Raw genomic sequence first — 24,820 nt, 5'->3', positions numbered from 1 at the left:
TTTGAGGCCTTTTTGGGCCCATTCTTGAGGCCTTTTTGGGCCCATTCTTGAGGGTTTTTTGGCCCATTCTTGAGGCTTTTTGGCCCATTTTTGAGGCCTTTTTGGGCCCATTCTTGAGGCCTTTTTGGGCCCATTCTTGAGGGTTTTTTGGCCCATTCTTGAGGCTTTGGGGCCCATTCTTGAGGCTTTTTTCAGCCCTTTTTCAAGGCTTTTCTTGACCCTTTTTCAAGGCTTTTTTTGGTTTGTTTTTGAGGCTTTTCTTGGCTCATTTTCAAAAAAGACCCAAAAATTGGCCGACAAAAGGCCTGAAAAGGGCCCCAAAACGAGGTGTGCAGAGGCTAAAAAATGGCTGGCAGGTGGGCGGGCCTTCGGCAATATTCAGTCTATAAGCCACACAGACATTTTCACCCCCTTTTGGGAGACAAAAGCTTATAGTCTGAAAAATACAGTTACTCCATTTTTCCTTATTTTTTTCTTTTCTCTTCTCTTTCTTTTCTGGCTCTACTGTATGTAAAAACATCTTTGTCATTTTTTTAGTATTTAAGATATTAGTTACTGAAGCAGGCTTTAATGTAACGTGCACTGATATTTCGGGAAAGTATTAATCTCTGTTGGGGTCAAGGGGAAATAATGGCAACTTCGCAGAAACTAGATTTTACTACTGGTTTCAAAACGCTTTATTTTACATACAGATGTTCATATATATGCTAAAGTCAGAGATTTCTTACTTCTGTCACTTTTAATCATCCTTTTAAATCTCCAAGGGTTTGTTCCTTTCTACTAATTCCTCTTAGCTAGAATTCAAGTTTAACCTTGACATTTTCCCTGTACTTAAGAATGTCTTTTCGCTTACAGCTTCCCCACCTGATACTTGCACAAACAAGACACTCTTTTCACCAGCCCTTCACTTCCTCCTCCTCCTCCTCCTCCTCCTCCTCCTCCTCCTCCTCCTCCTCCTCCTCCTCCTCCTTAGAAAGATTTCTGAGCCATGAGATGCATGCTTGCTATGGGCTTAGATAATTCTGGTCTTCATCTTTTTCTGTTTTCTTTACAACAGTTTCCAACTAGCTTTTGCTTGACAACATGGGACACAGTGGCTCAGTGGATAAGACACTGAGCTTGTCGATCAGAAAGGTTGGCAATTTGGTGCTTGAATCACTAGCACCACGTAACAGAGTGAGCTCCCGCTACTTGTCCCAGCTTCTGCCAACCTAGCAGTTCAAAAGCATGTAAAAATGAAAGTAGGAAAATAGGTGGGAAGGTAACAGTGTTCCCTGCACCTTTCGCGTTTAGTCATGCCGGTCGGAGACGTCTTCAGACAGCGCTGGCTCTTTGGCTTTGACATGGAGAAGAGCACTGCCCCCTAGAGTCGGGAATGACTAGCATATCGACTAGAGGCAGAAAGGGAGAGAGGGAGGAAGAGGGAGAGAAAGGGAGAGAGGGTGGGGAGAGGGAGAGAGAGGAAGAGGGAGAGAGAAAGCGTGGGGGAGATCGAGGAAGGGAGGGGGAGGGAGAGATAAAGAGAGGGAGGGTGAGAAAGAGAGGGAGTGGAATGAGGAGGGAAAGGAAAAGAGAGAGAAGGGAATCAAAAGGGGGTCAGATAGCCACTAACCTTTGCAGTGATTTCCATTAATTGGTCTAAACGTTGCAAGATCCAGGCTTCTGTAGCCCAATCAATATCCATAATGATATTTAATAACTGGACATTGTGAACATTTCATGTAGCTGGACAAGATTATTAAAAAAAAACCAAGAACTATGCTGATTTCAGTAAGGTATTACCAGTATGGCATAAATACAGAATCTTTGTAAGAAGAATTTTCCAGCCTTCATTTATAGCGAATTAATTAAGGCACAATCTCTTTGAATGTGTTGACATTCTTGTTCCACAACTGGGCTGAGCTCCTGTTCATGACTTGCCTCTTTTCTATTGATTATTTATGTCTGTCTTCAGTTCCTCCCTTTCCAGCCTCTCCCACATAAGTCCACTTAATTAAACTTTGAGTTCAACAAGTTCATCTTTAAACACATTCATGACTTCAGTCTTGATCAGACATTGTTCAGGTCAGTGGTGGGTTGCTAACCGGTTTACTACTGTTTTGCTTGTGCACATGCGTGCTCATACACGCAATGCTTCTGCGCATACACAGAAGCATCTGGTCGGGGGAGCGGAGCCTCCCACCGCCACCACTACTGGTTTGCCCAAACTGGCAGCAGCCCATCTCTGGTTCGCTGCAAATAAATAATATATCTGTTTTAATCCCCTTGAATCCAATATTGAGATTTTAAAACATAAATTAGAAGTAGTAGAAACTCTACCAGAACCTTCAAATGAAATCCACTGTCACTATATAAAATGAGATATGTGTCATGATGGGAGCTTCTCCCTTGCTCCCTTCATGCTGTCTTGCTTACTGTAAATATGTTTGGGAAGAAAACATAAGTTCTGGGACATCCATGGTCTAGGTATTTCCCTTGCTGGTGCTCCTAATTTTTTAAAATTGGAAGTGCTGATGTATCTTATAATGTGCATCTCCCTTATGTATTCTCTGAAATATATTAGCAGCAGCAACAGTATGTGGGAAGCAGCAATGGTTTTGATGAAGAAACCTCTAAGCAGACCCTGAAAATTTCTGTTGTGGCCCGTCAGCAGCCAGTGAAGCTAGCAGTAGAGTTGGACAGTGAGGAGGTTGGAAAGGAACATGGGCCGGTCCTGGAGGCTGGGAAAGGCTCGGATGAGGGCTCTGCATTGGAGGCAGAGAGGGAGCCAAGTCTAGCAGTGATCAGCTGCCTTTCGAGCTAGAAAGCAGTGATGCAGAGGAACAGCTGGAGCCTGTTCCCAATGTGTGCATGCACAGAGCTGCCAGAAGAAAGAAACAGCTAAGAAATCAGGATTGACTTGGGAGTAAAGCAATAGGTGGATGGTGAATGGCTCTTCCCATAGAGAATAAAAGAGGAGCAAAAAAGGAGTGGGCTTTTGCAGGAAACCATTCATTCGTTCATTCATTTCTGGAGTGTGAAGATCTGTCCATGAATCTCAGAGACCCAGTGCCAAGACGTTCCTTGCACAGCATTGCGTTTGGAAAATATTTACATGGCAACTTTCCAAGCTAGATAAGGTCTGTGGTCATAACTTCACCTTTGAAAGACTGTTTGCCAGGCCTTTGCTGAATGTGAATGAGAAAAATTCACATTCGTTTAATAAAAGGGGTTTGGTTGGGACCAGGAATCTGCTTCGTGGTTTTTGGGGAAGCCTAGGACAGAACACTTTCTTACTTTCTTTGTCTAGAAAGATAAAGGCAAGCTTATCAGCTTGTGAACATTTGTAGATGATTAGTGAATGCTGCAGAAAGCATATAGATGATTCTTCCATCTTTCACATGTTACATATTTTCAGCCATAGATCCAAGAGGAACAATAGAGATGTCAAGTGGGCTTGGTGTGTGTGTGTGTGTGTGTGTGTGTGTGTGTGTTTGCCCTTCGGATATAAAATGAGGAGAGTGTAATTGCTATTAGATCACTAGAGCAGACAGACCAATTGAAAGCCATCACACTGTTTTGTAGAACTGCACAGTTAGCTGCATGCCAAACTGCATTTAGCCCAAGCTGGGGCTTTTTAGTGGGTCAAGAAATTGATAGAAAGGTAACAATAAAATAAACGAAAGCAACAATTCTTTAAAGAGGTAGAGGAGGATAGGGTGTCATTGATCACCAAGGGAAAGTATGTAACTACACAAATGTGTGCTTTAGAGTAGAAGAATGAGGAGAGATGCTGTGCTTATCCCACCTCCTCTATTTGGATGGGTGGTTAAGAAATATAGGATTGAAGTAAAGTAACACAATAAAATAAAAATAAAGATGAGTTCAAATAGTTGAAGCTAGTCTGAAAACTTTCAGATCAAATTATCCATTCCAGGGGTGTCACATTAAAGGCCCAGGGGATGCTTAGATCTGTCCTGGAAACAGCAAACACCACTGGCAGCAAAAACAAGTGCGGTCCTCCCGAGCTCCATTTTCGCTGTCAGAAGGAGCCATTGCAGCTGAAAACGGAGCTCAGGGGCCCATTTTCGCTGGCAGTGGCCTTAGGCCACCACAGGTGCCCCCCCCTAACACGAGTGATGTCATGCTGATCACGCCCACCCCAGCTCTCCAAGATCAAACAAACCTGATGCAGCCTTCAATGAAATTGAGTTTGACACCCCTGATCTATTCCTTCACAGTGATGACTCTGGGAAAATGAAATGATTGGGCAAGATTCAGATACAAGCCAATAACGCACCTGTCTTTCATGTGTCCCCCCTATATTTTTCAGAAATCTCTTTCCATCTTTCCTGAATGTTATTTTTTTCTTTTACTTCTGGTGGGGAATCAAGAGTGGCTCACTGGCTGGACCCTAAGGTACTAAGTTCAAGACCTCCTGTAATGCGAATGTATAATTTTTAAAACTGAGCTAATTAGTTAACTAGTTAGCTAGCTACCTAGTTTGCTAGGGGATGCGGTGGCTCAGTGGCTAAGACGCTGAGCTTGTTGGTCGGAAAGGATGGCAGTTTAGTGATTCGAATCCCTAGTGCCGCGTAACAGAGCGAGCTTCTGTTACTTGGCCCAGCTTCTGTCAACTTAGCAGTTTGAAAGCACGTTAAAAATGCAAGTAGAAAAATAGGGACCACCTTTGGTGGGAAGGTAACAGCATTCTATGCGCCTTTCGTGTTTAGTCATGCCAGCCACATGACCAAGGAGACGTCTTTGGACAGCGCTGTCTCTTCGGCTTTGAAACGGAGATGAGCACCGCCCCCTAGAGTTGGGAATGACTAGCACATATGTTCAAGGGGAACCTTTACCTTTACTTAGCTAGCTATTTTCGTTAAACATTGCTAAGTTTGTATTACAGAAACAAAACATCCCAGAAGGGAAATTGCTGTTTTCCCTTTACCTTTTTCTTCCAGTCTGGTCCTTTCACCCCGACTTCTCATAGTTATGGATACAGATCAGTGGTGAAGTCCAGCAGGTTCTGACAGGTTCTAGAAAACTGGTAGCGGAAATTTTTGAGTAGTTCGGAGAACCAGCAAATGCCATCTCTGGCTGGCCCCAGAGTGGGGTGGAAATGGGGATTTTGCAGTATTCTTCCCCTCCCATGCCCACCAAGCCACGCCCACAGAACTGGTAGTAAAAAAAAATTGAATTTCACCACTGATACAGATGTAATGAGTTCCACGTTGCATGAGAATTACTGCTGTGCATTATAACAGAGAGATGAAAATTCCCATTTCCTGTCTATGTTCTGCAAATCATTCCACTCTCCTCTAGAGTGTCCATAATGTCTAAATCAGGGGTGTCCAACCTTGACCACTTTAAGACTTGTGGATGTCCAACTCCCAGAATTCCCCAGCCAGCAAAAAGTTGCCAAGGTTGGACATTCCTGCTTTAAACAAAAACCCCTTGTTCCACCTCATTGTGTCGATGCTGAGCTTGTCAATCAGAAAGGTCGGCAGTTCGGCGGTTCGAATCTCTAGTGCCACGTAATGGAGTGAGCTCCCATTACTTGTCCCAGCTTCTGCCAACCTAGCAGTTCGAAAGCATGTAAAAATGCAAGTAGAAAAATAGGAACCACTTTTGGTGGGAAGGTAACAGCGTTCCGTGCGCCTTTGGCATTTAGTCATGCCAGCTACATGGCCACGGAGACGTCTTCGGCTTTGAAATGGAGATGAGCACCTCCCCCTAGAGTCGGGAACAACTTGCGCATATGTGCGAGGGGAACCTTTACCTAAGTGCAGATATATCTCTACATATAAAAGAATAATTGTGTACGAACAAAAACTATGAATACATTTCCATTTTAAAAGGAGCAGTTTGAGACTTCCAACATTGCCTGAAGATTTTGTGATATTATCAGAAGTTATTCAGTTCTATCCTGTATCTTGTTAGACTGAGGCAATGGGAAATTGGGTTTAGATATATTTTTAATGAAATGCTTTTAATTCACATCATAATATGCCATTGGCTTGGGGTTCCAGATGACACAACCTTTTTACTTCTCAAGCTTCTCTTTGCAGTTTACGTTCTGTTATGTACATAACACAGCTTTCTCTGAATGTCTGCCTTTAAACTTTAAATATTAATTCTTTCTTTTGTAAAAGTTTTTTATTTTTCAATTTTAAAATACATACATTCCATCTTTCCTTAAACAGTGCGTCCTCTGGGCAGAGATATCTGTGCAACATTCTTCCATAAATTATAGTGCATTATACAATTAAATCTTGTGTCTTCATTTCCTTCTTAAAATATCTTCTAGTATATCTTCTAATATATATACAGTAATAACATTGATTATAGCTATTTTCATTATGTTCATGCTGACAATAATCGTTTTATTCTTATCTCTATCTTAATACATTTTCTATAGTGTGTGTGCATGTGCGTGAATGAATGATATGGGAGTGGTTTTATCAATAGAGAATAAAAAAGAAAATTGGAAATAAAAGAAGATAAAAAGAAGAATAGAAAATGTATTAAGATAGAACTTATATATTAATTCGCGGGCTTTTTATGCTTTTCACGGGAGTTTATTTGTGCTTATCCTATTTATTTTATTGTCAGGCAACACCAACAGTATCTTTGCACTGGACTACATCAGTGGTGCTTTAACTCTGAATGGGCCACTGGACCGAGAAAATCCGTTTTACAGTGCTGGATTTATTCTTACAGTGAAGGTAAGAGAAAAAAGCTGAGCCACTGTTTCAGAACATCTCAAAGAGAGAAAAAAGAACATAATATGTTTTTTTTCTTGATTGTGGAATAGTTAGCGATATGCCTGACCAATTATGTGGTACCATCTCATCAAGTTGTTAAACTCAATAATGGCATTTAGTATTTAAATGAGAAGTAACTACAACATTTCAGGATTGTAGGCTAGATTGAGAAGGGTTAATAACTTCTCTTCTGTATTTTTTATTAAGGAAATGACATGGGCATGTCTATGACATCACAAGCAGACAATCTCAACTCAAAGGAAACTGTATTATTAACTAGCTGATAACCCAGCATTGCCATGGCAACTCCACTGCGCTGTATGGTAGAATCCATTTTAAGGCACAACAGGCTGTATCTTAACAGAACAGAACTTAACAGAACATATACCCCAAGAGGAAAGGAAACTGTATTATTAACTAGCTGATAACCCAGCATTGCCCAGGTATTTATTTATCCCAATCCTGTATTAGACAGGAATGGCAATGTCAAGTGGCAACATAAGTGCAGAATGGCCTGCCCTCCCTTCTTCCATGAACATCGCCACAATTCCTGAAGAGGCGGTGGCAAGAGCAACTTCTCCCTGAGCCCTGATTTCGGCGACAATTAAATTAGTTAAAAAGGTTTTCCCCATGTCCCCAGAAGCGTAATTTCTAATATTGGATTCCCTTATCAGAGGGAGCCCCTTTGTGGAGTACTGTGAAGCCGTTGCCATAGCAACTCCACTGTGCTGTACAGTAGAAGCCATTTTAAGGCACAACAGGCTGTATCATAACAGAACACAGACCCTGAGAGGTGTTAGGGGTGTCTTACCCCCACAGTACTTGTTTCCAGAGAGAAAATCATGTGTGTACCAAGTTTGGTTGAAATTGCTCAAGGTGTTCCAGATTTATGCTGGAACACACACAAACGTGTGTGCGCGCGTATGTGTGTGTGTGTGTGTGTGTGTGTGTGTTATAGATTAGATAATAACATGAGAGCCAATTTGGTCTAGTGATTAAGGCATCTGGCTAGAAACCAAGAGACTGTGAGTTTTAGTCCTGCCTTAGGCATGAAAACCAGTTGAGTAACTTTAACCCAATCATTTTCTCTCCCAGTCCAATCCAGGGCTGTTGTGGGGAAAAAGAGGAGGAGGAGAAAGGAGGAGTTTTAGACATGTGTGCCACCTTGAGTTATTTATAAAAAATAATAAAGTTAGGATAAAGATAAATAATCATGTACTCCCCATGGCGTTATTAAGATTTAAGAAAAATGCTAAAGAGGAATATCATATGAAATTAAAATGGCAGATGTTTTGGAAAATTGGATTTTGAAATGTGACTTAGATGTGAAAATGTGAGAACTGGAATTACTTTTTAGCTGTGCACCCAATGGTCTTCACCCATTTGAAATGGATTTCTGTATATCAGAATCTACCCCATGATGGACTATTAAAGTTGTTTCAAAACTCCATTATGAGATGTATATTTACTTGTGTTAAATATTTCCTAGAAATACCTGCTTGGGTTTTGACCACCACTCAGCAAACATTTTTCATGGTCATATGATCAAAATTCAGACGCTTGACAACTGACTGATATTTACGACGGTTGCAGTGTCCTTGGGTCATGTGATTCCATTTTGCAACCTTCTAACAAGCAAATTCAAAGGATAAGCCAGATTCACTTAACAACCATGTTACTAATTTAACAACTACAATCATTCACTTAACAACTGTGGCTAGAAAGTTCATAAAATCAGGCAAAATTCACTTTAACACATGTCTCACTTAGCAACAGAAACTTTGGGCTGAATTGTGGTCATAAGTTGAGGCCTACCTGTACCTTAACGGAAATGAGGTGTAAGAAAAGTAACCCCTTAAGAAAAAAATTGCATGTATTATCAGTCACCATTCCCTAGGAGTTTGATCTTTCTTCTTCTCTTCTAATTCCCCCCCCCCCAAATATCTACTGATTTTAGATAGGAAAGAAATGTAGAACAGTCCTCAGATTTCCAAAAACGATGCAGGGTTTGATGACAGTGTTGGAATTTCTGCAGTCCTGTATCCTGCTTTCTGATACATTATAATGGAATTGTCATTATTAAATTCAGATTTTTCTTTCTTTCTTTTTCTCTTTCTTTCTATCTCTTTCTTTCTTTCATTTTCTTTTCTTTCTTTCTTTCTTTTCTTTTTGGTCATCTATGAAGCACCAATGTTTGATGCTTCTCTGAGGAGCCATCTTAGAGAGAGGAGGGGCAAATCAGCTTAGCTACAAATACTCAAATAGCCCTTTTCAATTCTGCAAACCTCTCACCGCCTCCCTGCCCCCCCCCATCACAGATCTTTAATTAAAATCAATATAAAGCTGGAAACATATTTAGTGAATTAGATTCTACTGAGATGGAAGGGATAGAGGTGGGAGAGAGGGCATCTGCTAGAAGGGTCATTGATTAGGAGGGTATAGCATTTTCCAAAAATCGGAATGATCTCCCTCCCTCCCTCCCTCCCTCCCTCCCTCTCTCTCTCTCTCTCTCTCACACACACACACACACACACACACACACACACCACCACCACCACCACCACCACCACCACCACCACCACCACCACCACCACCACCCCCTTCTGCTGACTAAGGTAGAACTTTGTCAGGGGGAGAAGTTGGCATCCAATTAGGCCATTTGACGCCTCTTAAGTTTCATTCAGCGGAATTCTACATGGCCAATGCGCTATTATTGCTACCCCTTGAAATCTTGCTCCTTTCCACGATTCATTTTTCTTTTTAGTTAAAGAAAAATCTGACTGAGGCAAACCCTTTATTTCAATAGGGAAGAAAATGCCCCCTACCCAGTCCCTCCCCCTGTTTGCTAAGTTTGAAGCAGATCCGGTAGTGGAAATTGCGGGTGGCCCCGCCCACCTGCCCCGGCTCTATGGCATCCCATTAAGGACCTTTTTTTGCCAAAAGAGCATGCGCGAAAGGCGGCTCACATTTGCAAACTGGTAGGGAAGATAAGTGAATACCACCCCTGGTTTGAAGCCTGGTTCTCTCCCATAACATCCTAAAGCCACATGGACTAGATGGGCAGCACATAAAACTAATACATAATTATTGCTTTCTCTGTTCATTCGCCTGTAAGTGTCTTGGAAGTTATGCCCCTCAAATGGTAAAAGAAAGATATTTTAAAATTCAAAACTTTTCAAGAGGGGATATACACCAATATGAAGTTTGGATAGCTGCTCCATCACAGGCCCACTGTGTAGGATCTTCCACAAAGTTTGCAAAATTTTGCTATCCGCTTATCTTGAAGTCAGCAGAAAAATATGCCAGTGTGAATTGCATTGGTCTACTTGCTGAGTCCTAACTTGCCTCAAGAATTAGCTTGTCATCCTGATAATTTTAATATTGGACAAGGGAGGAAAAGTGATTGATCAATTCCACTAGCACCATTTCCAATTCATCTGCCAGAAGGAGAAATTTCCACTAACCACTCTCCTTAATGTGGGGAGGCAGGGTTGGAGAAGCGAATTTGGATCCTTGGGGCAGTGGTGGGTTCCTACCAGTTCGGTCCGGTTTGGCTGAACTGGTTGTAGCTTGGCACCCTGGGTTGCTGGAACTGGCAGTAACCCAGGCCTACCATGCTCCCGGACTGGTTTTCCCGGTGGCGCCATAGGCGCTGCCATTTTGTTTTTTGCTGCTGCGCATGCGCAGAACAATTTTAGTTGTACTGAGCATGTGTGCACAGTGCATATCAAGCAAGTGTGCGGCACGTCCCTGAGCAAACTGGCAGTAGTCTCTGCCAGAACCCACCCCTGGGTAAAAGGTGTCATGGTTCCAAGTAGTGCTCCCAATCAGTTCAAGACTCTGAGGCTGTGGCTTTTCTCAAAGATCTTGTTTATTGGGCACATCAAATAACACATTGGCATGTTCCAATGTGAAACAAACTCTGAATATATTCCTGCACTTTGGTATAATTAAAAAATAGACATTGCCCACCCACCCCTTGTGTCACAGGTCACCTTAACTAACCAAGCAGGCAATGAACTTCTCATCACTCCCTCGTGCCATTGCTAGGGCCCATTGAGCTGACCTTGGTTCTCATGAGCCTTATTGCTGTTATGTCTGATACCATAGAGGAAAACATCCTACATTCTTCACATCCCCCTCCCCCATATGCATGGCAACCTAGAAATGAAGCAAAGTAAAGTATGGCTTCAGGCTAGAGTTGTTTCGAGAGTTGACAGTCGGCTCCCCTTACAAAAAGAGCATCTGTAAAATAGGATCACAAACAGAAGTTAAGCCCCCTTTCAGCCTTGGTCTCCAGGGTTTTTGATGGGTCTTGTCATGGAATTTCTTCACTAGCCTCACATTAGTACTCTTTACCCAAGTAGCATCCCATATGCATGGCAACTTAGAAACAAAGCAAAGCAAAATATGGGTTCAGCTAGAGTCATTTTGAGAGTTGATAGAAGGTTGCGCCCAACCTCCTCACCCATTTTTTGCTTCCAGGTTGGTGCAGGAGGTGCTTCCAGGTTGGTGCCATGCATGTTCCCCCCACCCTGTGCCTCATTTGGGGCCTGGAAGGCCCCCTGCACCAACATGGAAGCCAAATGGGTTTCAGGGGAGTTGAGCAAGGTCCCAAAATGCAATGTTGCGCAAACACTATTCTAGCTGCTGTTAACACATGTAAAATTAAATATGAATTCCCTTTGTTGTATTTTTCTGGTGAAGTACCCAACAAAAATATTTCTGGTTTTAGATCTATGTGTTTCTTTACCTTTTTTTTCTAACCATGTATGTATTTTTGTCCAGTATTTTTTTGCCTTTGGGCATGTCCACCACATATAATAATATAAACCCTGATTGTCTGATTACATTTCAAGCTTAATCATATGTTTAACTTCTTCCATAGCTTCTGTTCATCTTAGTCACATAGCGCTAATTATATGAAAAGTAGCTAAATCTAAAAGAAATATGAATTTTTGATGATGTCCACAGTTTCTGTAGTTCTTTGTGAAATTTTATTTCCACTTTATTTCTTTCAGGGAACTGAACTAAATGATGATCGGACGCCTTCCAATGCCACTGTGATGACTACCTTCAACATCCTTGTTATTGACATAAATGACAATGCTCCTGAATTTAACAGTTCGGAGTACAGTGTGGCTATTCCTGAATTGGCCCAAGTGGGTTTCGCGCTTCCTCTTTTCATCCAAGTGCAGGATAAAGATGAGGTAAAATATGAACAATTGGGATTAAATCATTCTTTTTTTGATTGCTTGAATTCTGTTCCTAATTTTTTCCCTTCATATTTTACATAATAGAATATCTGGATAATTAAGATAATTATTTGGAATAATTATTTTTTCTAATTTAAATATATTTATTAAGAGTATCACATTACACATGCCATATCTAATTCAGAATTTACTATATATTAATTCATTACATATTTATATCTTTAGAAGTCTTCCAAATTATGCAACAACATTCTCCAAACAATTTACCATATTTTTCGTATAAGATGCACCTTTCCCCCCTCAAAAAAGGGTGAAAACTTGGGTGTGTCTTATATACTGAATGTAGCCCCACCCACCCACCAGCCCCAACCCTTTGGCCTCTGCCTCCCAGCAATTTACCTCTTTGCAGCAAAGAGGGGGGGGGCTTGCGGAGGCTGCAATAGGCTATAGCAATCCCTGCAGCCTGAAACAGCTGATGAGCGGGAGAAACTGAAAGTGTAACTTGGTGTTTGCTCCATGAGACAAATTGCTGGGAGGCAGAGGCAGATTTTTTTTTCCTTGTGCTAATCAGGCTGTTTGCTGCAAGGAAGTAAGTCAATAACTATAAATGCCTATAGAATGTTCAAATTATTAGACTTATTTTTTAAAGACTGCTTTATTATTGTTCTAGACAACTTAATAAAATGAAGAAGCTTTTTAAATAAATGCTTGATCTGAAGAGGCCCAGTGCTATTGTATCTTCTTTTAAATAGCAGAGAATAACTATACTTACAGAAAACACATCAATGTTAACAGCATCTGTACAAGTATAGTCTGAAATGTAACACTACAAACAGTGTATATTGTTTGTGCTGTTTGTTGCAAGGAGGCAAATTGCTAGGAGACAGAGGCAGATATTTTCCCCTTGTTTTCCTCCCCAAAAGCTAGGTGCGTCTTATACTTCGGAGCATCTTATACTCTGAAAAATATGGTAGATCTTTTTTTAATAAAAAAACCCTAACTCATTATTTATAGTTGCCATGTATAAACCTCAGTGTGCCAATTTTATTTTCATTCTACTATGCAGATTCCTGCATCCTTGATAGTTTGATGTCATAATTATAATCAATTATATAATCCATATTGCATGGAAATAACTTTCATGATATATTTATTAAGAGTATCACATTACACATGCCATATCTAATTCAGAATTTACTATATATTGATTCATTACATATTTATATCTTTAGAAGTCTTCCAAATTATGCAACAACATTCTCCAAACAATTTACCATATTTTTCGTATAAGACGCACCTTCCCCCCACTCAAAAGAGGGTGAAAACTTGGGTGTGTCTTATATACTGAATGTAGCCCCACCCATGATGTATCACTAATTTGTGGTTAAGCTAAACTTTCAACAAGTAACCATGATATGTAGAAAATGGCTGGAGTACCTTTTTAACATCTACATCTTCTTAACCCATGGTTAAAATGATGATGATGATGATGATGATGATGATGATGATGATGATGATGATGATGATGATGATACCATTTATGTTACCTAACAGGTATAGTGGCAGGGTTTTGGGTTTTTTTGCAATTAAATGCCTTCCTTTCTCAGGTTGTTTTGATGAATGTAAGGCGTTTTGTTCTGGTGGCAATAACAAAGGTTTTTCATTCAGGGTCTTCTATTCGTTCATATGTATAAGCCCTTTTTAAAATCAGATATGTTACCTGGAATTAAATATTCTGACTATGTGGAAATCAGTGACAATTAAAAAAGTGTTGGATTTCACCTACCACTGGGGGCTTCCCATTCTTTTACCTCTATGCTCCTTAACCATCTACCTAGTCTCCATTGCATAACAAGTTAGCTTTAATTGAGAAATCACTAGGAAGTTGATGGTGCTGAATGTGCTTTTCTCCTGTCCATCTGTTAAACTTTACATTGTGCTCACTTGGAAAACTGACAAAAAAGAAAGTTTATTTCCTGTGTAATTTTTTTTTTATCAAAATGGTCCCTTGAAGAAAAAAACTTGAGATTTGTCAAGGTTGAAGGAGATGTGCTGTAAAAGGCCATTAGCACCAAACTGGAAATTTCTCCTGTCTGTTCCTTTGCCAAAGTGACAGCTTTTTATTTCTCCTTCATATCAGAATATCTTGGTCCAGTGAGAATTCACATCTGTGGGTATCAGAAAATCTTTCAGTTGAAGTGTGTGTTAAATGACAGATTCTCCAAGTTATTTGGCTGAATTGCCTTTTGTTTTTCCATATATATACTCTCTCACACATATACACACATAAAACTACAAACACTTACTTATCTTTGCTGTAAGATTCTCAAGTGTAAGATAACTCCATTTGTTTTTTAAACTCTGTTGACTTCCCAAAATCTTCCTTTCTTGCACGACTGGGGTTCATGCCTTCTTTTGAGATGCGACTAACTACTGATCTGTAGCATCTTTTGGTTTTGGTCTGGAGTTGCTAATATGATTCAGCAAAGGCCCTTTGTCTTGGAACACTACTAAAGTTGTTTTTCCTCCAGTCTAATATTGTGCTGTTGAATTACTCATCCAAATTGACTCATATATTCATGCTTTATTGCCTGTGCACCATTCAACCATAGAACTGTGCCATAATGTGCAACAGTCTTTAAGTTGGGCTTAAAAGCTTACAGATGGGTTATACTATAATTTCTATAATTCCAAAGCAGTACGGAGGCTAAAGATGTGTTGGATAGCTATCCATTATATTTGGAAGTTACCAGCCTGGGAGATCGTAATGTGCAATATTACCTTTAAGGTTGAGATTGGCAGGTAATAGCTCAATTTCTCTGGGCAAATCTGAGTGATTTACATGAGGTAGTAGTTCCCAAAATTTTAAACCTACAAATAAAGATAATCACTATTTGACTACCATATCCCAGTTCATGGAAAACATTTAATTGAGAAGTAGCCTATTTTGAAATTGGGAAAACAGCAGCAATTGACCAAGCCGATTAACCCCCAGAAATTTGGATTTAATGATAAATGGACCTAAATGTCTTAGGTTTTAGCTATACCATCACAACTGAGACAACTCATTTTAGTCTACCAAGTAAAAGAATGAGGATGAAAAAAATGGATAAATCAACTTCTTCCATCACTGTCATACTGCATCCAATTTTGGTCGCCATATTATAAAAAAGATGTAGAGTCTCTGGAAAGAGTGCAGAGAAGAGCAACTAAGGTGATTAAAGAGCTGGAGACTAAAACATCTGAAGAACTGTTGCAGGATAGCAATAGCAATAGCAGTTAGACTTATATACCGCTTCATAGGGCTTTCAACCCTCTCTAAGCGGTTTACAGAGTCAGCATATCGCCCCCAACAACAATCCGGGTCCTCATTTTACCCACCTCGGAAGGATGGAAGGCTGAGTCAACCCTGAGCCGGTGAGATTTGAACAGCCGAACTGCAGAACTGCAGTCAGCTGAAGTAGCCTGCAGTGCTGCATTTAACCACTGCGCCACCTCGGCTCAGGATTTGAGTATGGCTAGTCTAGAGAAAGGAAGGACTAGGGGAGACATGATAGAAGTGTTCCAGTATTTGAGGGGTTGCCACTAAGAGGAAGGGGTCAACTTATTTTCCAAAGCACCAGAGAACAGGACAAGAAACACTGGATGGAAACTAAACAAGGAAAAAAGCAACCTAGAAATAAGGAGAAACTTCCTAATAGCGAGAATAATTATCCAATGGAACCTTCAGAAGTTGTGAGTGTTACATCACTGTAGGTTTTAAGAAGAGATTGGACAACCATGTTTTAAAGAAGAGATTGGACAAAATTGTATAGGGTCTCCTCCTTGAGACTTCCAAGTCCCTTCCAGCTCTATTCTGAATGATATCACCAAATTCTTGATAGCCATGGAACACATTTCCAGAATGTGCTTCATATCTTCAATTATAATTGTGAGGTTGGTCTCTTGAAAGAGAAGCTTTGTTTAGCAAGGACAATACACAGAGCCAAATCTATCTTGGAATAGAGTGACCACCATGCCCTTTAAAGTTTCCATACATTGGAGCAGGACAGTTTTAGAATTCAAGTATGATTGTCCTTTTTTTCTGTCCTGTTTGTGACGAAAGATGCTCTTACGTTTAAAAGGTTTACAAATAGCAGTAGTTTTCTGCCAATAGCTTTGCCAAAGAACTGAGGAGCCAATATTAAAAAGGTGATAGGGGGCAGAGATCAGTGCAGCGGACAGGAGGTCAAGTGCTTTTGCAAGATGGCAATGGCTTGGAGCATTGTTGGTGTTCATGTGACTTGGTGTTAGGTGAGCTGCCATTGCTTCAATTTATTTCTCTTCCTGTTTCCCTTCCTTTCTCTGTTTTATCTCTTTCTCTGTCCTCTATCTGCTAGCCTAAATAATGGGGATGGTATGCTGACATCATATGAAGGCCTCACTTGCTACAAGTCTTAGAGAATGCAAAATGTCCTGCTTCCAGATATGCAGAATAATTAGCCCCCCAAATCAGTACCATGATTTTATTGTGCCAGAATGTGAGTGAAGAAATTTGACTTGGTCATCAGTCTTGAATGTCATTCATAATCAAGTAAAGCATTGCTTTAGAATTTTGTTTTAGAAGTTACTTAAGAAGGAGAGAGAGCAAATCCATGTTTTTTTCTTGCGTTCATCCCTACTTTTATCTTTTCTTCATGTGAACCACTTCTATTTGGCATGATGAGTTTAGCCTTGTTCTTACCTTCTTGCATTGGTCAACTTTAGAATGGCTGCAAAGTCAGATCCAATTTTTTTCATTTGTACATTTGTGGTTCATGGGATATTCCTGACTCTCTTGCTACCCCTCAAGACTTCACGACTTTAATTAAATTCAATGCATTGGCACAGTGGTTCAGTGGCTAAGATGCTGAACTTGTTGATCAGAAAGGTCAGCAGTTTGGTGGTTGGAAACCCTAGCGCTGCAAATGGAGTGAGTTCCCGTTACTTGCCCCAGCTTCTGCCAACCTAGCAGTTTGAAAGCAAGTAAAAACACATAGAAAAATAGGAACCATCTTTGGTGGGAAGGTAAAAGTGTCCCGTCTGCCTTTGGTGTTTAGTCATGCTGTCCTCATGACCACGGAGATGTCTTTGGACAGCGCTGGTTCTTTGGCTTTGAAATGGAGATGACCACCGTCCTCTAGAGTCAGGAACAACTAGCACATATGTGCGAAGGGAACCTTTACCTTTATTGATCCAGTAAACAGAGTTTTCAGTAAATAATGCATCAATTAAAATATAAGGCAAGAAAAATGCATTTGTCTAAATTAATTCAAAAAAATCAAAGACATTGCCGGTTGGGGGGGGGGGACTTTGTGTGATAAAGTCATGTAGATGAGAAAGTCGGGAGAAAAAAATTCAGCTGAATTTTTAGGTTGCAAAATAATACATGAATGTATTAATTCCCAATATCTTCATAAAATGATTTTAAAAAATAAAACAAATATTATGTGTTTATTTACTGTCAGTCACAAGGAGATAATCTGTGGAAATAAGGAATATATATATATATATATATATATATATATATATATATATATATATATATATATATATATATATATATATATATATATATATATATACATACACATACATACATACATACATACATACACACACACACACATATACATACATACATACACACACACACATAAATACATACATACATACATACATACATACATACATACATACATACATACATACTGATTTAACATTTCTATAAAAAAAAAACCGGTTCCCACAAGCACTATGCACATTCCTAATTTAAAGAATTACTGAAATCACATGGAGATAATTAAAGATATGTAAATCCTCTTATGCTCTGGAATAATATGTTGTTTTCATCAGTATTCATCAGTATTTAGAAAAAAAGTTGTCTCCTTCTCTTGTGAATTTATTTTGCTCCTGGAGACTTAATTTAATTTAACTAAATGTCTTTATTAGGAGGGAAACTGGATAATAGATTATGAATTTTTTTTTTGTTTTAAAGTGTACATTTAGCCACAAGGAAAATGTTGAATACTTCATGAAAAAAAGGAGCAATTTAACACAGATGCTCCAGCTGTCAACCACAAGAATAGCTTCTCCTTAAGGAAATTCCATCTTTGGTGTTTTATATTGGGAAAGCAATCAATGTTTTATGTTTCTGATATTTAAAGTCACTGTGACCATATCAGTTGCAAAACTATTACTTTATTCCATCTACAGATGACGCCCAAGACCAGCATCTAAACCTCTAGCCACCTTTGAGTAATTGCATTCCAGTGATCATACCCATTTGGAGATGACCTTTAAAGATAGTTGTAATGCAATTTATTCATTTGTTAGATTTATTCCAGGAGATCAAAGCAACGGGTGGATGATTCTCCTTCATTTTTCTCCCACATTCACCCTATGAAGTACTTTGGGCTAAGAGAGAATGGCTGGCCCAAAGCCACCCACATTTAAAGAGCTATGGGTAGATTTGAACTTGGGTCTGTCCAACCCTAGACAACTCTTCAATTATTATAGTGCTACCTGGATACCTGTGCTTCACGATGAAACTATGTGATCAGGCAATGCAGGAGAAATCTGATTCACTCCAGATCAATCCGTTGGCTCAGTGGTGGTCGGTGATTGAAACACATAAGAAAATATCACTCCCACTGCCTTGAGTCCTGAAGCAGTTCCATAGGTAGACATAGACATTTTGGTGAGGTACGACGTTTAGTACTGTAAGAAGCCCCAGACTGCTCCTGAGTGAAGGAGTGGAACATCTGCCAGTTTGAACTGAGGTAACGGAATGCGAGGCAACTGGCAGATGGAACAGAGTTCTTTTCCGGTGGGGAGGGGGAGTAGAATTCCTTAGAATCTGAGTGTGATAATTGCTGTATAAGAAATACTAATGATCTCATGGTAATTTTGAAAAATCCTTTCTTAGTGAGCACCTAGAAGCCAAGAGAAACATACATGGCAAATTTGAACTTTTTAGGCTTTACGGTTCTGGAGATTTCGTGATGAGTGAGTGGTATTTGCCTTTTATATATATAGATAAGGCCTCGTGGTTGTAAATCTTTGGATTCAATAGTAATCTCTAAAAACTTAGTTATTTCTCATAACAAGAATTTTGATTCTTCAAGGGACCTCTACTTTTATTTTCCCAGGGATCTTCTTTTGTGAGTTAGAAGAGACATTTACTTTGTTATATGGGCATTTTTCTTTTTAGTGGATCTTTCGTGGAATGCTGTATAAAGCTCCATATAGTTTTGGTTGTCACATGAAGAACCAGCTTTTTGTGAGCATTATTAGGTTACCCAGTAGATGAAGCATTTCCTGTTTGTAAGCATCACCAACAGGAAATCATCTACTCATGAGAGTAACTGTTCTGACCCCCCCCGGCCTGTGAATACACCAGAACACAGGCTTGGCTGTTTGCCACTATTCAACTACTGAGATAACGAATCCTTTGGCTGAGTGCCCAGGCAACTTACATTCAAAACATTATCTCTGCAGCAACCCAGATAATCCAAACGAAGCAATGCAGATAGTCCAGACGAACAGACATGACTGGAATACACGGATAGAGTTTATTAACTAGTAATTTGAACGGTTGTTTCCTGCAAATGTCCCCACCCAACGCCTCACCTATAATCTCTCCTGGGAGGGACCAATCAATAACCACCTGGCTTAATCATCTTCTGTGAGACTGCCTACGGAGTTGCTGCTTCCGTTTCTCAGCCCTTCTCAATCAAGGACAAACTGGCTTTGATCTTCCCCACTGCTCCATGCCTCAGGTGCCTCCTGGTGGCCAACCAGCCTCTCTGGTCCCTGCTCTGAGTCTGAACTCTGCACAGGATCCTCCACATCTTCCATGGCAGACTCATATGGTTCCTCACTATCCGAGTCCATCAGCAGCTCCACCGGATCCTGCTGGGCCACAACAGTAGCCTACATGTAGGTAACCCATTACACTTTATCAAGGAGATTGTACATGTAGCAATTCAAAGAACTGCAAAAATGACTTTTAACCGGAATAATGTCCTCAGATGAACCCTGTGAAAACAAAACTTTATTCTTCCTAAATCAAACCAAAAGCCCATTTACTTCATTTCACATTCAGCTACCACCTAGATTGTTCAGTTTTATTTTAGCATTCATTAGCCTGCTCTTCAGCCTGCAAGGATTTCTACGGAAGCTTACATAAAACATAAAAAGTCAATAAGAATAATGCAGCCCAATTTAAAGTGGGCAAGAATTAAATAAGTAATGTATTTATTACTATCATTGATCAAAAAGCAAGCAAAGAAATGGTAGGCATAGGAAAGAAACAATAACACAAAAATAGACACATTAAAGTTTGATTCAGATTCACAGTCCTCTAGAGGTACAACTCTAATCTTCCAAAAGATTATTTTGTGTCTAATAACAACATCCAGTATCCATGCTGAGGCTGTATCCATGGTATCAATTCCCTTTTAATCCACAGTGTTCTGAGCCCAGCGATCTATGAAATCTAAAAACCAAGATAGGAAAAATTGAAAATTTTAGAAAAAAAGGGGTTTCTTAGACATGCATTCCCCCCCCCAATGAAAAATAAACCCCCAGCTTTCCTCCCCTTTTTTTCTGACTTCTAACCACCATAACAGGTGGAGGTCTTCAAATTTGAAAGTCTGCAATTGTAAAATTAAATTTACTTCCAGATTGACACAGCTATTGTCGGTTCTCCCTTGTGAGTGATCCATGACATTCCAAACAAGCTGTATTTCTATTGTCTCAGTATAGGACAGATTAGTGTTTTTGTTTGTTACATACACAAGTGCATTCACAAATTTATCCTGAGGCTTTGAATGTTTCTAATATACTGTGAAATCTTGAAAAATAGAAGTTAACTACAGATCACTAGGGAAACTACACAATAAGAAATGTGTGTAGTAAATTTTTGCCTGCACTTTAATAGTTAATAATGAGAACATTATAGCCATGTCTTTACATTATCTTAAACAATGAAATGATGTTCTGGATTAACATGGGGCATTTTTACATGTCTTAGCACTTGGCTGGTCTTCTCTGGCTTTGAGGTTAAAAAGAAATGGACCAGGCTATGCTTAGACAGGAAGCTATCTGCACTATAGGCTAAACCAAGGGTCTGTAACCTCAAACGCTCAAAGAGCCATTTGGACCTGTTTCCCACAGAAAAGGAAACACTGGGAGCCACAAAACTTGGATGGGTGTGGCCAACTCAACATCACTCCCTCCCTCTCACACCATCACATGGCACACACCCCAGCCACGCCTACCCAGGTTTTGTGGCTCCTGGTGTTTTCTATATGGAATGGGTCTCTTTCTCCCTCTCCCTCCCTCCCTCCCTCCCTCCCTCCCTCCCTGTCTCTCTCTCTCTCTCTCTCTCTCTCCCTCCCTCCCTCCCTCCCTCCCTCCCCCCCTTCCCCCCTCTCTCTGTCTCTCTCATTTCCCTTTCTCTCTCTCTCCCTTCTCAGGCCAGGCAATGAATGACTGGGAGGGTCGGGTCGGAGCAAGCTACTGATGGGTTCAGCTGACAGGGAGCCACAGCAGGGGGACAAAAGAGCTCTGGAGCCGCAGGTTGCTGACTCTCAGGCTAAACTAAGGAGTAAAAAAAAAAATTATGGAAAAAGCAAATGGCAACTTTCTTTCAACTATGAGCAAGAAAACCTGAATATACTTTTCCATAAAGTAACCGGGGATCAAGCTGACTCAAAGGAAAACTTTGGAAGAAAGGAAATAGTTTTTCAAAAACTATATGGAGGAATGCAAAGGGATGTTTCATTTACTGTAAGTGATTAATAGTTAACGTCTAGTAAGCTATAACACCGAATGTCCTCTGAATTTCTTCTGTACTGGAGCCTTTAAGCTCGTAGATCAAATTACAAGAGATAATGCCCTCTCAAGTAGTCCTTTGAAAGAGCATTTCATTTATAGTTAACTTAAATGTTTTTTTTTTACAAATGTTTGTAGAAGATGAAGTGTAGTGGAGTCTTTTATTTGTGATTGCAATTTGTCAGTGTAATCATAATGATTGGATGGTGCTCCTCTCCTTGGAAATCCAGCTTAATTCAGCTCCTAAACATAAATAAAAATCAAATGACGTGTAAAACTGAGACAATTGCCTTGGAAATGGAAGCATGCTGTCAGTGTACCAAACTGTTTCCTAGCAAGGTAATAAATAGGTATTAGAACTTCTGAAACAGCAACACTGAAAGTGGGAATGACACAGGTTCCTGAAATGAACATATGTATAGGACAGGACAGGACAGAATAGAATTCTTTATTGGCCAAGTGTGATTGGACACACAAGGAATTTGTCTTTGGTGCGTATGCTCTCAGTGTACATAAAAAGACAAGATACAGACAAGAAAGCCAGGATTACTCACAAAATTAGATTAGATTAGATTAGATTAACAGAGTTGGAAGAAACCTTGTAGACCAAAGCAGGAGACCCTACATGTGGGGTGTCAAACTTGATTTCATTGAGGGTCGCATCAGGGTTGTGTTTCCAAAATATCTTTTTATTTTCCATTTTCATAACATATAATCACATGTATACTATTACATAGCCAATATCATGTTGTGTTAATTAATAATTACATCAGTTCATCTTGCCATCAACTCCTGGAAAAAAAGAAAAAGAAAAACCAATTGGCTCTTCCGCTCTCCATACACCATATTTATGCCTTATCCAACACTTTCTTCTGCCTCTCTCCTCCCCCTCCCTGCCTCCTTTCTTCCCTCCATCATCCTCTTCTACTCTACTTCCCCTTCCTTTCTCCTCCTCTCTCCCCTTTCCACTCCTCCTTATTCTCCTCATCTTCCCCCACTTACCCTCTCTCCTATCTTTCTTCTCTCCTCTGCTTCCCACTCTTCCTCTCATTCACTTGGTGTATTTCATCTTCTGAGCAAACTCCCTTCTTTGTTGATGGTATTTATACTTCCATTTCAATATACATAACATATCTTTGTTTAAAAAAAATAAGAGAAGACAGTATACATGTACAATCATATTACTTTAAAATCTAACACCCCTCCTCAAGCCTAATATACTTCCTTCCCGACCCCCGACCCCCCGACCCCCCCCAACCTTCCCTCCCCTGACTTCCCAGAACCAATATACTGTATAAGTCTCTAACAAAAACAGTCTAAAATATATTTGAAAAGAGAGTAAAAAATTAATAACGTCTTTAAATTGAACTTAGCTCCTCCTTGTTAGGCTAGCTCTAAACAATTTATATCATTCCTGATCTTAATCATAAGCTATCTGGAATTTCTTAGTCCCATATTTATTTTGAGTATAATCAATCCATTTTTTTCCAGTCTCGTTTATATCTCTCGTTTGAATAGTCCTTAAGATATGCAGATATTTTAGCCATCTAGGCTAGGTTTGTGACTTTCAATGTCCATTCTTGGATAGTAGGGAAATCTTCCTTCTTCCAGTATTGCGCCACCAACAATCTTGCTGCAGTTATTAAGTGCATCAGGGTTGTGTTTGACCTCAGGGGCCAGGGTGGGCGTGGCCAGCTTGACATCACTCATGTCAGGGCGTCAATGGTGGCCTGAGAACTCTGCCAGCAAAAATGGGCTCCCGAGCTCCATTTTAAGCTGTGATGGCCTCCTGCTCACCTCTGCCAGTGAAAACGGAGCTCCATTTTTGCTGGCAGGGTGCAGCAGGAGGCTGTCACAACCAAAAATGGAGCCTTGGAGGGCCATGTGTGGCCCTCCCAAGCTCCATTTTCGCTGACAGAAGGCACTGAGGGCTGGTCCTTTGCTGTTTCTAGGGCGACCCCACGGACCAGATCTAAGCATCCCACAGGCCGAATCCTGTCCCCGGGCCTTGAATTTGACACCCCTGCCCTATACCATTTCTGACAAATGGCAGTCCTCTGAGAAGTTATCCTTGTGAAAAAAGAATATTTTTAATAGTATTTCTGAAGTAAATTACAGGTAGTCCTTAATTTATAGCCATTCATTTAACAACAATCTGGAATTATGGCAGCCACAGAATGGATACATAAAGAATTTCCAGTCATTACAAAGTATTATACCATTACTCCTGTGGTCACATGAATCACGATCTGGGTGCTTGGTAGCCAACTGGTTGCCATGCACCTTGTGATCATGTCATTGCCATTTGCAGTACTCTCTGCTGGCTTCCCCAGAAAGTTGATGGGGAAGCCAGCAGGAAAGGTTCTAAGCTCCTCCTCCTGCAAAAATGTGATTCCCCCACCCCCATACTGGCAGGAACCCCTTTTAAAGTGAAAGGTCTGCCTGCGAGAGGAGGGGAACTCCTTTGAAGGGCTGCAGAAATGGAGGTCAGATCTGAACTCTATTCTTGTAGTTCTTTGGAGGAGTTCCTATCCATGTATGGCAAAGGTGATCCTGTCAGTTTGTTGTGTATATCTGTAGAAATGTGTTTACATTTTGAATTGTATAAATACCACCCCCACACAATGCTAGCAGATACCTTGTCTTTTCCCTGAATGGGCTTGATGCAAGGTGAATGGTATTTCAGCTGATTCAGAACAACCCGTTGTTGTTAACATTATTATTGCTACTAGAATATGCCAGGGAATTAAGATAGAACAGATGTCTCTAGTCAGGAATAATGCTTTGAGGAAGGAGTTTTATAAGCAGAGATACTACAGGATAAGAAAGAAAAAGCTGCATTTCAAATGCCTAGCAAAAAACACAGGGTTGAATGGGTTGGTTACATATTAAGAGTTCTTCACTGTCAGCTAAAATCAATCAATTGTCTTAATTGGTGCTAATCAGTCTGCATTAAAACTTGATTGAAGATTTCTGTGGTTGAAAACCAGCCACTGAGTA

General features: G+C 40.2%; 1 protein-coding gene across 1 annotated transcript in view; it reads left to right on the top strand.

Moving 5' to 3' along the window:
• The window catches only part of LOC106545335 (cadherin-23), a 453,671-nt gene that overhangs the window by 221,300 nt on the left and 207,551 nt on the right, over positions 1-24,820 (top strand). The window contains exons 9-10 of the mRNA XM_087702429.1: positions 6,595-6,707; positions 11,768-11,956. Coding sequence (XP_087558555.1) covers positions 6,595-6,707; positions 11,768-11,956 — 302 coding nt within the window. The remainder of the gene's footprint in view (positions 1-6,594; positions 6,708-11,767; positions 11,957-24,820) is intronic.

The sequence above is a fragment of the Thamnophis sirtalis genome, unplaced genomic scaffold (assembly GCF_051295495.1).
Source record: "Thamnophis sirtalis isolate CommonGarterSnake01/CBP01778 unplaced genomic scaffold, rThaSir2_p1.2 scaffold_15, whole genome shotgun sequence".
Classification (NCBI taxonomy): domain Eukaryota; kingdom Metazoa; phylum Chordata; class Lepidosauria; order Squamata; family Natricidae; genus Thamnophis; species Thamnophis sirtalis.
This window is presented reverse-complemented; position numbering and strand designations above follow the sequence as displayed.